Source organism: Lagopus muta, chromosome 18 (assembly GCF_023343835.1).
Source record: "Lagopus muta isolate bLagMut1 chromosome 18, bLagMut1 primary, whole genome shotgun sequence".
Classification (NCBI taxonomy): Eukaryota; Metazoa; Chordata; class Aves; order Galliformes; family Phasianidae; genus Lagopus; species Lagopus muta.
Window position 1 is genome coordinate 4,243,426 of NC_064450.1, and position 10,659 is coordinate 4,254,084.

Below are 10,659 nucleotides of genomic sequence, written 5' to 3' on the forward strand. Positions count from 1 at the left end.
AAGTGTTCTTTGTCTGCACTGAACGAATGTAATGGAATGTGGATGCTCTTCAGTTTCCATTTGTAGAGCAGAGCTTCGATAGACCAGTCAGCACTGAGGGGAAGAAATATCAGTGTGTGAAAATGCAATCCAGGTTTGTAACTCATGCAGTGATTCAGCAGAGACTCAGCGAACTTATAGATGACATTCTGCAAAAGGTTTGAGCTTGTAATGGCTCTCTGGTCCACAGTAAATCTGTGGTTAGCTGTTCTGGCCTGATATTCCTAGAATTGGCTACTATCAGCCTGATTCACAATCTTGAGAGTAGCTTAGGAATCAGTACGTTTGTGTCTGAGAAGTTAACATTCTTAAATATAAGCAGAATTTAATACCTGAGTCTTACATGTGTGGGGGGGAAAAAAAACTTACCTTCGGACTTGGTAAGTGGTCCAGAACTGAGCATGTGGATTCTTTTCCAGTAAGAAGTAAACTGTAGTTAAAATATCTTCAAAATCTGCATAGAGGAGGGGATATTTGGGCAGCCATAGTTTCTAGATGCTAAATACATTTAAATATGCCTGCTTCTATCAAATGGTAGTTGAAAATTAACATGAGAATTGCTGCAGCTGTGGGAGCGACTCCACAGCATGGCCTTAAGCAGCCAGCTAACGGCTGCACTTCTTTCTATTCTCTTACCCTACAGTAGTATTTGTATGATAGCTTAATACTGGAATTACTGCAGGAATAACAAGCTCAGGAACTATCGCTACAAGAAAGCTTAGTAAATTGAGTCTGTCTCCAGTCAGAGGTACCTGAAAGGTTTAACGTACCTTTTGGGTCAAAAAAGACATCGGATCCTAAAATGATGTCTACAGGAGCGAGAGAGAGCAGCTCTGGAGATACACGGCCCCAGGTGATGCCTATAACCGGTACGTGGGGTAGGTGGTTCATCAGGCAGCTCTGCTGGGAGATTTCCAGGCACTGAGGCAGCTGCTCGCTATCTGACAGTGTCACCTGAGCGCCGCACTTGGCAGCCACTATTCCGGGTAGGCTGACACCTGCACCGATCTGAAAGGACAGAAGGGAGCCGTGGATGCAGAGGGGGGGATGTGAGGGTGCTGCAGCCTGAGAGCCGGGGGTCGGGGAGGTGCATCCAAGAGCTGGATGAAGGAGTTCTGCAGGGAAGGGTGGATGAGATGTGCAGATGTCTGAGCTTAGTGAAGCAGGGCTGTTTCTATGAGGGGGACCCTGAAGCAGAAGCGGTGTGTGAAGTGCAGAACGTGTTTTTATGTGCGTTTGTGTGAGCTTGCAGTTCCCTGCTACCTCTGCCCTGCGCTGGAGCAAGAAGGGCTGGGATGTGATAGGGAACCGACGAGCTGGCTGGGATAGCGATTAGCGAGCGCGTTACCTCCAGCACTCTGCGGCCGGGCAGGGTTCTCCTGTGAAACCACACGTACTGAGCCAGCACCACGGCGCAGGGCCACGCGTACATGCCATACTGCGGGTCCAGCACCTGAAACACACGGCTGTGCTGCTGTGACTCCGTGCCCAGGCGCTCTCTACCCCCCCACCCCCGGGCCGTACCTCGGGGACGCGCACCGCCAGCACCGCGTGCTCCTCTCCTCCCGCCGCGTCCCCCACGAAGCGGTACCGCCGCACGGCGCGCCGCGGCTCCCCCATGCCCGCGCCTCGCAGGCGGCCAATCGCAGGCGGCAGCGTGTGGCGCCAGGCCCCGACGGCCAATCAGAGCTTTCTGCCGTCGTGACGTCACGCGGAGCGCCGCGGGGCCCTCCGGGAACCTCTCGGTGCCTCACGCCGTGTCCGCGCCGGGTCTCCGCAAGCCGCCGCGCCGCCCTTCCCAACATGGCGGCCGCGCCGCTTCCCCGCTTCGTCCAATCGGCGCCGGGAGGCGGGCACGGCGCGGCGGAAGGCGGCCGGGCGGAGCGCCAATGGGAGCGCGGCGGGGGCGGGGCTGCGGCGGCGGCGGCGGCAAGGGGGTGAAATTTCTCGAAGGTGCGGCGGGGCCGGGTAGCGGGACGTGGGTCGGGAGCGGCGGGTCCTCAACGCCGCCATGAATCACAAGAGCAAGAAACGGATCCGCGAGGCGAAGCGCAGCGCCCGGCCCGAGCTGAAGGACTCGTTGGATTGGACCCGTCACAACTACTGCGAGACCTTCCCGCTCAGCCCTGCTGCGTGCAAGGTGCGGCACCGAGCGGGGTGTGAGGGGAAACGGGAGCTGTGGGGGGCGGGGGGGCGCTGAGGGGAATCGGGGGGGTGGGAGGTTAGGGTTGGGTTAGGGTTGTGAGAGGGGCTGTGGGGAACGGGGGAGGCGTGAGGGAAGCGGGGCGGCCCGGAGGGGATGGAAGGGCTGAGGGGAACGAGGGGGTCGAGGGGGGGGGGGGGGGGGGGGGGCTGAGGAGAACGGGAGAGCTGAAGGGAGCGGGGTGAGGCTGAGGGATGGATGAAGGGGTGTGGGGAGGGTCTGTGCGGAGCCGAGGCTGGGCGGCAGCCGTGTGGACAGGGGTGTCCTCGCCGTGCTGGGGATGGTGCCAAACGCGGCCCGAGCCGGGCGGTGTGACCGCTGAGAGCCGGGCGCCAGAATTAGGGCTGCACCCTCAGGGAGCTTAAAATAAGGCGCAGGCGGTCTGACAGCCTCGCGGTGTGCGGAGCAGAGCCCGAGCGTGGAGAGCCTCCGTGCTGCTTTAGAGCACCTGGGACGTTTGTCCTAACAGCTGCTTTGTGCTCCTCTCTTGGTTTCGCAGGATAACGTGGAGCGGGCGGATGCACTGCAGCTCACCGTGGAGGAGTTTGTGGAGCGTTACGAAAAGCCGTACAAACCCGTGGTCCTGCTGAACGCCCAGGTGGGCTGGTCTGCACAGGAGAAGTGGACTCTGGAGCGGCTGAAACGCAAGTACAGGAACCAGAAGTTCAAATGCGGGGAGGACAACGACGGTTATTCAGTGAAGATGAAGATGAAATACTACATCGAGTACATGGAGACCACGCGTGATGACAGCCCGCTGTACATATTTGACAGCAGTTATGGAGAGCATCCCAAGCGCAGGAAACTCCTGGAGGACTACAAAGTACCCAAGTTCTTCACTGATGATCTGTTTCAGTATGCAGGGGAGAAACGAAGGCCACCTTACAGGTATGGCAGAGTGGCAGCTGAGGTTCCTTCCTGTGCCTCTGGTTATTCTGAAGTAAAATCGCTTTGTGTTTGCTGACCTGAAGTGCTTATAAGCCTTCAATGCACAAGAAGGGAAGAACAGATTTGTGAATCAGGATTTCTCGTTCTGTCACCAATCTATTTACCAGTTGGTTTCTTAATTTTTCTTCCACGAATAAATGCCAAGTGCTTGAAAGTTACAAAGATGAATTTCTTGCTGTGTGAAGTGCCTTCTGGCCTTCAGATTCAAAATGCCTCGAGATTTGCTCTTGGTTTCTTCTGGCTTATGTACAGTGCAGGGCTTCATTTAATTATGGGTCAGTCCTTGTAAGGTGAAGATCTTAAACAGACTACTTTGAAGAGTGGAGGTTACTTCTTAGCTCCCCTTCAGATGATGATGATACTGCATAATGTTTTTGCATGTATTTAGTCTTCAAACTTTTTTTTTCCTATCTGATTAGAAGGCGAAGGAAATTGCATTTGATTACTGAAATGCACCAACCTTACATATTGGCTCCTAGGTACAAAGTAATTTCCATTTGCATTAATACAATGCTTTCTAGTGCTATGAGAATAAGATGTAATTAAAGTCTTTACAGCCACATGATAATTGCTACAGAATGACTTGCCCTCTGAGTGACGTGAGGTCCTGGTGTGTGTTGGTTTTTTAATGAAATAGGGTAAATATGAACGAGGTACTAACAAATAATAGCTCAGTTGTGTTTTTCAGGCTTTTTTTTAACAAAGTTGCAGCAGGAACTTTTTCTCATTGACTTCTAAGGGCATACAGTGCTGTGCTCAAATGTGAAAGCACAGTGCGTGTGGTCCCTGTAAGTCTCCAGCAGTAACTGAGGTACACTGACAGAGCTCCATCAGAGTTCCAAGTGATGGAGACACCCCAGCTGTGACTCACACTGATACTTCTCTCCCCTGCACCCTCCACACCCACAGGCATGAGCTGAACTCCTTGCTTGTGATGGAAGCATTCTTGCACTTTGTTCTGGAAAAAGTGGGTTGGTTTGAGGCTGTTCTCCTTTTTCTGAGTGGTGTGAAAGGGCACAGCTACAGCCCTCACCTGGAGTTTGTATCTCTAAACAAACATGGATGGAGAGCATTCAGCAGTTTAATGGCTTAGTGAAAATTCAACCAGGTGCTGTACTTCCTCATCATAAGAGGAAGATGTGCATGTCTTATTCATGGCTGCTTAGCAAAGTAGGAAGCCATTCACAAATGCAGTCATTGCTGCTAGCATGCAGTGATTGGAAACCAGCTCAATTCACACCTGAGTTGGGAAGGGGAGCTGGAGAGTTTTGTGTCTTGAGATGCTGTGACCCCTGGAGCTCCTCTTGTTGGTACCACAGCCACAGGGGGGTCTGGATGGAAGAAGGCTCACGTTCATGCTGCTTTAGTTTCTTCCATCTAAACAGATACTGTCCTTTCCTTCTGCTTTGTGGCAGTAAGCCTCCTGATTCAGTTTGTTCTATCTGCTGTAATAGTGCTCTTGTGCTGCTGTGTTTAAACATCTGTGGCAGCTAAACTTCTCCATCAGAAGAAGTGAGCTTTACAAATTGGGAATGAGAACATCCACACCAAATCTTGACCAGAGAATAATCCCCAGCTACTTCAATATTGGAATAAAAAGCCTGTTGTAAATGAACAGAAGGCATAGAAGGAAGCCAGGGTTGCATAACTTCACTCTGTTCCTTACTTGTATTGCCTTTTGTTAGTTCCTCATTGTTCTGTGCCTCTGGGTTCCATTTATGAGTAGCAAGTTTTAGAAATGGAGAAGATTAGGAGAATCCTCCTGCATGATGAGAGCCCTGGTGCAGAGCATTGTGCCTTTATTGCATTCATAAACACTGCTGCAGAAATGGGAGTGCATCTACCTTGAAGTCAGTACATATATGAAAAGAACTGTTTCTATTTCATAGCTGTGTTTTGTTTTTAAAAGCTGTCTTCACTGTCCTGGCTCGCAGTCCTTCCTGTCACAGTTGGTGTTGGGTTTTAGGTTAAACCCACATGGCATCATTTGAGGATAAATGGAGAAGGGAATCAAGGTGACTCCCTTGGTTTTTAACCATGTGCCAAATTAACAGCTATAACTATCAATCTGTGTGTGAGGAGAAGAGAAAGCAGCTACTTGCTTGCTCTGTGACTGAAGGGTTGTGGCTTTTTTCCTGTTGTGCAGATGGTTTGTGATGGGCCCGCCTCGTTCTGGAACAGGAATTCACATCGACCCCTTGGGAACCAGCGCCTGGAACGCCTTGGTGCAGGGACACAAGCGATGGTGCCTCTTCCCCACCAGCACTCCCAGAGAGCTGATCAAAGTGACACGGGAGGAGGGAGGCAACCAGCAGGACGAGGCCATCACGTGGTTCAACGTCATCTACCCCAGGACGCAGCTTCCCACCTGGCCTCCTGAATTCAAACCCCTGGAGATCTTGCAGAAGCCAGGAGAGACTGTTTTTGTACCAGGTACGTAGAAATGGCTCCTGAAAGCAGATGTGGCAGAGAGAAGTGGGCTTTTAACTTGTCTGAGAAAGAGTGTTTCAGATTTCTTGCAGCTCATTTCTTGCAAAGGAAACTACTCTGGGCTGTTTCAGAAGGGCTGTATGTTGTGAGGCTTTCTCTGCACTGCTCAGTTATTTCTGACTGCCCTGACATACAACGGCCTGCAGTGTAGGATTGCATGTGGTGTGGGTGGCAAAACAAGTCAGACTTGCATTGCACATTCATAGGACTGTGATCCTATTAATAGGAAAACACTGAGACGTAAAAATAAAGAGAGAAGGCTGAGTATTTGAGTATTAGTAACTCTCAGACCCAAAAATGTTGGAGTTTATAAACACCACAGCATGATCACCACTGGATTTTGTAGCTTAGGCAGTCTGCACGTGGATTTGTCTTGGCTGGAGGAAATACTTAAAGTCACTGATGCATTCCACCCACTTTTCTGTGGTTATGCTTAATCTCAAAAACAAAAGCTAAAGGAAGATGGCAAAGGCATCCTTCTATCAGAAGATGGTTGTGCAACGTGTGCCTGCTGTAACTGGGAGCTGAGGTGGCAGTGGGTGGCATTGTGTGGGTGAGCTCAGTGCCTGCAGTCTGACCTCTGGATCTTGCATCACAGCACGGAGCTGCCATCCACGTTGCCTGTGTTGCACAGCTGATTTCATGTCTGAGGAGTGCCTTATGACTGCCTTGGCACTTAGTAGTGACTCCTCTCCCCTCTGTTAGGATTTTGTAGCTGTCAATTTCCATTAAACTGTTTCTTTGTTCTTTTTTCGAGGTTTTAAGTGGGTGAGAAGAACATCGCTGTCTATTCTTAGTCTGTGCAGGGAAACAATTTGCATCTATTTTTAAGTGAAAGGCTGGCCTGTAATCACAAGAACCTTGCTAATTCAGCGTGGAAAGTGTGCTCAGCTTGACAGAGGGTCTCTGTGCAGCCTGGGCTACAAAGGCTCATGCTGTTAGATAGGCTGTCAGTAGGCAGCATGCTGCTGTCAGCTCAGATCTTCACTCACTGCCTGTGAGGTGGATAATTTGGCCAGAGCATTGTGCAGCCTTCTGTAATGAGAACCTGCAGAGGAGCGGAATGAATTGTGAAATAAGGCTGAGGAAAGAAGATCTGGTGGGAGGCTCACCTGGGTTTGGGAGGCAGGGTCTGGTTTCTGCCTCTGCTGCGGGACAGAGATGCGTGGCAGCTGCTGGATGTGCAGCAATGCTCACGGTGCTGTGTTTGCAGGTGGTTGGTGGCACGTAGTTCTCAACCTGGACACAACGATTGCCATCACACAGAACTTTGCCAGCTGTACCAACTTCCCCGTGGTGTGGCACAAAACGGTGAGAGGGAGACCCAAATTATCACGGAAGTGGTACAGGTGAGAGGTTTAATAACTTTCTTTTCGTGTTACCTATAGAAATCAATGAAACAAAACCATCTGACTCTGTGTAGTGTTGGTGTTGAAAGACTAATGCTGAAATTGGAACTGTGTTTAGGATCCTAAAGCAGGAGCATCCTGACCTGGCAGCACTGGCTGATTCGGTTGACCTACAGGAATCTACTGGTATTGCTTCTGATAGCTCGAGTGATTCTTCCAGCTCCTCGAGCTCCAGCTCCTCCGACTCTGATTCAGAGGTAACATATTTTTGGGGTCTATTTTTATCTAAAATACAAATCTGTCACTCATTTTACCAAGCCGTGGTTGTTTATAATGGTGACAAGTTGGATGGTTTTCAAACGGGGAGGAGGAATGAGGACCAGAGTAGAGACAGGCACAGCATGGGACTGCCCTGAGTGCCTGGTGTGGGGTGAGTGCTTCACAGAGTGCTGCCTGCCCTTACTAAAAACCCTCCAAACCCTTTTAGGAGCCAAAATGAATGCATCAGTTGTCTCACCACAAACACACTGTAGCCTGTGACCAATCTTAACCGTGCCTCTTTGTGGGTTTTCAACACTTAATTTAAAACGGATTTCTTCAACCTGAGCTGGTCTTTGAACAGAATTGTCCAGAATTGCCCAGGTGGTTTTTGTGCTGAACTCACGAGCACAGTTTCCTGGGTTTCTCTAAGCTCTGTTTTCATCTCTCCGTGCTTCAGTGCGACTCTGGCTCCGAGACAGAGGGGATGATGCACCGCAGGAAGAAGAGGAGGACGTGCAGCATGATGGGGAACGGCGATACGACTTCCCAGGACGACTGCGTGAGCAAAGAGCGCAGCTCCTCCAGGTGACCTGATGGCAGCTGCTGGTTGTTAGGAGGAGGAGAGGACAGCAGGAGGCAGAGCTGAGATAGGGCAGGTCCTCAGGATAGAGGGATGGAGGGGTTGCTCCATGCAGGACGTGAAGCCGTCGGCCAGTGCTTTGAATTACTCCAAACTGAAAACTAAGATTCATAATATATATATTTTTTAAGTACTTTATCAAATGCTTTTATTACTATCCTAGTTCTATTTTTAATAGGGAATATATTTTTATATATATTTTTAATGGGAGAGATGGAACATTGTGCTCTTTAGAGAGCACACAGGAAAAGTGAACAGATTGAGATGAGGAGCAATCGGGCCAGGCTCAGATTTGGATGCCTTGTCCAAACAAAACCTTCAAGCAGTTCTATGTTTTCTCTTATTATTGTCTGGATTACTTCAGTCTGGCCCACTGCTTTATCTGTTAAAGCCAACATTCTGCCAAAATGTAAGATGTCTGTGTTTACTTATTTAAAAAACCAATAATACAAACTTCTCATTGGTCAGGCTAGAGGGAGAAAGCATTAACTCTGCAGAACCAAGAACGTCTGTTGTTTGGGATAAGTTCTGTGGAGTTGCTCAGTTATGTGCAGAGTCACTGGGAGCTGATGAGTCAAACAGGTTTTTGCTAAATGAAGATTTTTTTTCTCACATAGAAGAGGCCTGCCAGATTTTTTAAGCCAATTCCTCGTGGTTTGGTAAACCAACACTGCTGTATTGCTGCGTAGTTCCTTTGCTGAGCTGTTGGGTGCGGTGACACAGTGTGTGACCTGCTGAAGGTGTGCCAGTCATTTACCTGAGGAAGTCCAGACATCTGTTCTATACCCAGCGTTGTGCTTGTTAGGATGCTGCCTGAAGACCTGCTTGCTGCCATTCAGCTGCTGTGATGCACTGCTCTCCTGCTGGCAGTTGCTTTAGGTGCTGTCGAACACCCTTTCGGCAGCCAGCTATGTTGTCAGGCAGGCAATGAGCAGCAGGATGCAACAAGCCATAATGCAGACCCTGCTGAAGAAGTGTGAAAAACGCAGCCCCTGTGTGCACAGCTGAAAGTCCTGTGCTTTTTTTCAGTTCTTTGCACTTCAAATTTGCAAAAAGTAGCACCCTACCTAGAGCCAGCTCTGCCTGACGCGCCGCTCTCCTTCCTGTGGGCTGGCTGCTCCTCTCTGTGAGCACGGGGTGGGATTTTGGCTCCAGCACTGTGATGGTTTAGTTGGTAGAAACACTTTTAAACATAAAATCCTACCTGTGGGAAGTGCGAGCACACAGTGAGCCTGCAGGCTGTGCTTTGTGCCCCAGGGTGAGGGGAAATGCTGCAGCTGATGACGGGCAGTTGTACTTCTTCTTTTTGACAGGATTAGGGAATCTTGTGGAGGCCGCAGTTACCCCTGAGAGATAAAGCACCCACCCAGAGGCAGCTGCCCATCGGAGCTCCGTTAGCAGCCAGCCAGCTCTGTCCTGCCCCCTTCTGCTCCTGCTCCTCACAATCCTTGTTGGTCTCTTCCCTTCAGTCCAAACATCAGTCTTCATTCTGTGCTGTCCAAGGTTGGCTCCTTACTAACTGAAGGGGGGATGCCCCGACTCGTGCAATGCTTTGTCCCCTCTGCGCCCCGAGCGAGTGCACTAAAAGCCCATCCGTGGCTGTGGACATGCCAAGTATTGAATGGCTTGTGTAACTGGCGAGGAAGACAACGGTCAGTTTTTAAAGAACTTTTTAAAACCAGCAGGTAAACCTAGAAACCTGCCTTGCTTTGATACTGTCTTATGTTTACATGTTGTCCTGTACACTTGAGGAAGGGAACAGCAGCCCTTCGGCCCAGCGGGATGGCGGCGGAGGTGGGATGGATGCTCCAAGCACTGAAGCCACTTCAGTGGAGTTGACTGCCCACCTGAAGCATCTTTTGTGCTCTTAATCCACACGTACACGTCTGAAGTGCATCCTTTTAACCAGCCATGATCCATTTACCTTTGCTCTGTGCAGTGACAGATGCACTAGCACCTTGCCATAGGAATCTCGATGGAGCCGGAGAATCCTGGAGTTTCTTGCACAGCAAAAAACATGAGGGGGAAAAGTCAGCATTTGCCAGTAATGACACTCCTTTAGGTGTAGGTGTGATGTTCAGCACCGGGCAACAACTGACAAAATCTGACTCTTACGTAGCAACAACAGTTGCTGGGCTTTAAATACTGAGCAGTTCTGGGGCCGTGGACTTGTTTGGGCCGGTGTGGTTCATGTGTGTAAATGGCTTTTCTTTGAGGCTATGGCTTCAGAAACGTGCAGTGCCAATTTTAAAGGACTGGGAGGGGGGCGTATTGTTGTGTGATGCTTTATACAAATGAAATGTGATGTTTTTAGTCTGTGTAGGTGCGTTTGTATCACGGCAGGTAGAGCTCTCATCCCCAAGGGATTTGTTGGATCTGCTGTTCCTTTCACAGGGGCTTTTGCTGGTAGTGTCAGCAAAGAGGTCTGTCTTGCTGGAGATGTGCTGAGAGGAAGAGATCCTTTCTACCTGCACAGTGCAGCCAGGAGCTGGCTGTGTTGGGATGCTTCCTTGAGTGCTCTCCTGAGGCCCAGGAGGTGGTGTTATTGTATATTTACATCTCACATCAGCCATTCTTTGAGAGAGGGAGGTTGAAAGCAAAAGTGACGTGCATGTACTGATCCTGCATTGATGCCCAGAACTGGTAGCTGAATTAAAAAGCAGATTGGCAGCCTTAATTGTTGTATCTGCAGGGTTTGATGGCAGCCGGAATGTTGGATTTTATTTATT

At 49.9% G+C, this 10,659-nt stretch overlaps 2 protein-coding genes across 3 annotated transcripts in view; one reads left to right on the top strand and one right to left on the bottom strand.

Moving 5' to 3' along the window:
* Positions 1-1,890, bottom strand: part of METTL23 (methyltransferase like 23) — a 2,608-nt gene extending 718 nt beyond the window's left edge. Inside the window, exons 1-5 of one of the 2 annotated variants that reach the window (XM_048964883.1) lie at positions 1,564-1,890; positions 1,388-1,505; positions 810-1,047; positions 409-493; positions 1-93 (exon numbers count right to left, since the gene is read on the bottom strand). The exon at positions 1-93 is cut by the window's left edge and continues 718 nt beyond it. In XM_048964883.1, the coding sequence (XP_048820840.1) occupies positions 1-93; positions 409-493; positions 810-1,047; positions 1,388-1,505; positions 1,564-1,844 (815 nt within the window). In that variant the 5' untranslated portion in view covers positions 1,845-1,890. The remainder of the gene's footprint in view (positions 94-408; positions 494-809; positions 1,048-1,387; positions 1,506-1,563) is intronic. The other variant, XM_048964884.1, reaches the window with a different exon arrangement.
* A 52-nt stretch (positions 1,891-1,942) lies between these two features.
* JMJD6 (jumonji domain containing 6, arginine demethylase and lysine hydroxylase) lies at positions 1,943-10,243 on the top strand. The gene is made up of 7 exons (XM_048964881.1): positions 1,943-2,179; positions 2,742-3,130; positions 5,337-5,623; positions 6,894-7,029; positions 7,148-7,286; positions 7,748-7,875; positions 9,244-10,243. The coding sequence occupies exons 1-7, from the start codon at positions 2,051-2,053 to the stop codon at positions 9,278-9,280; spliced, it is 1,245 nt and encodes a 414-aa protein (XP_048820838.1). The 5' UTR covers positions 1,943-2,050; the 3' UTR covers positions 9,281-10,243.
* The last annotated feature ends 416 nt before the right edge of the window (positions 10,244-10,659 follow it).

What these genes read in the sequence shown, in the direction of transcription:
- JMJD6 (XM_048964881.1), top strand. Translation starts at nt 2,051, where the DNA reads ATGAATCACAAGAGCAAGAAACGGATCCGCGAGGCGAAGCGCAGCGCC. An exon ending in TCAGCCCTGCTGCGTGCAAG is followed by an intron (nt 2,180 to 2,741) that starts GTGCGGCACCGA and finishes TTGGTTTCGCAG; the next exon opens with GATAACGTGGAGCGGGCGGA. An exon ending in AAACGAAGGCCACCTTACAG is followed by an intron (nt 3,131 to 5,336) that starts GTATGGCAGAGT and finishes CCTGTTGTGCAG; the next exon opens with ATGGTTTGTGATGGGCCCGC.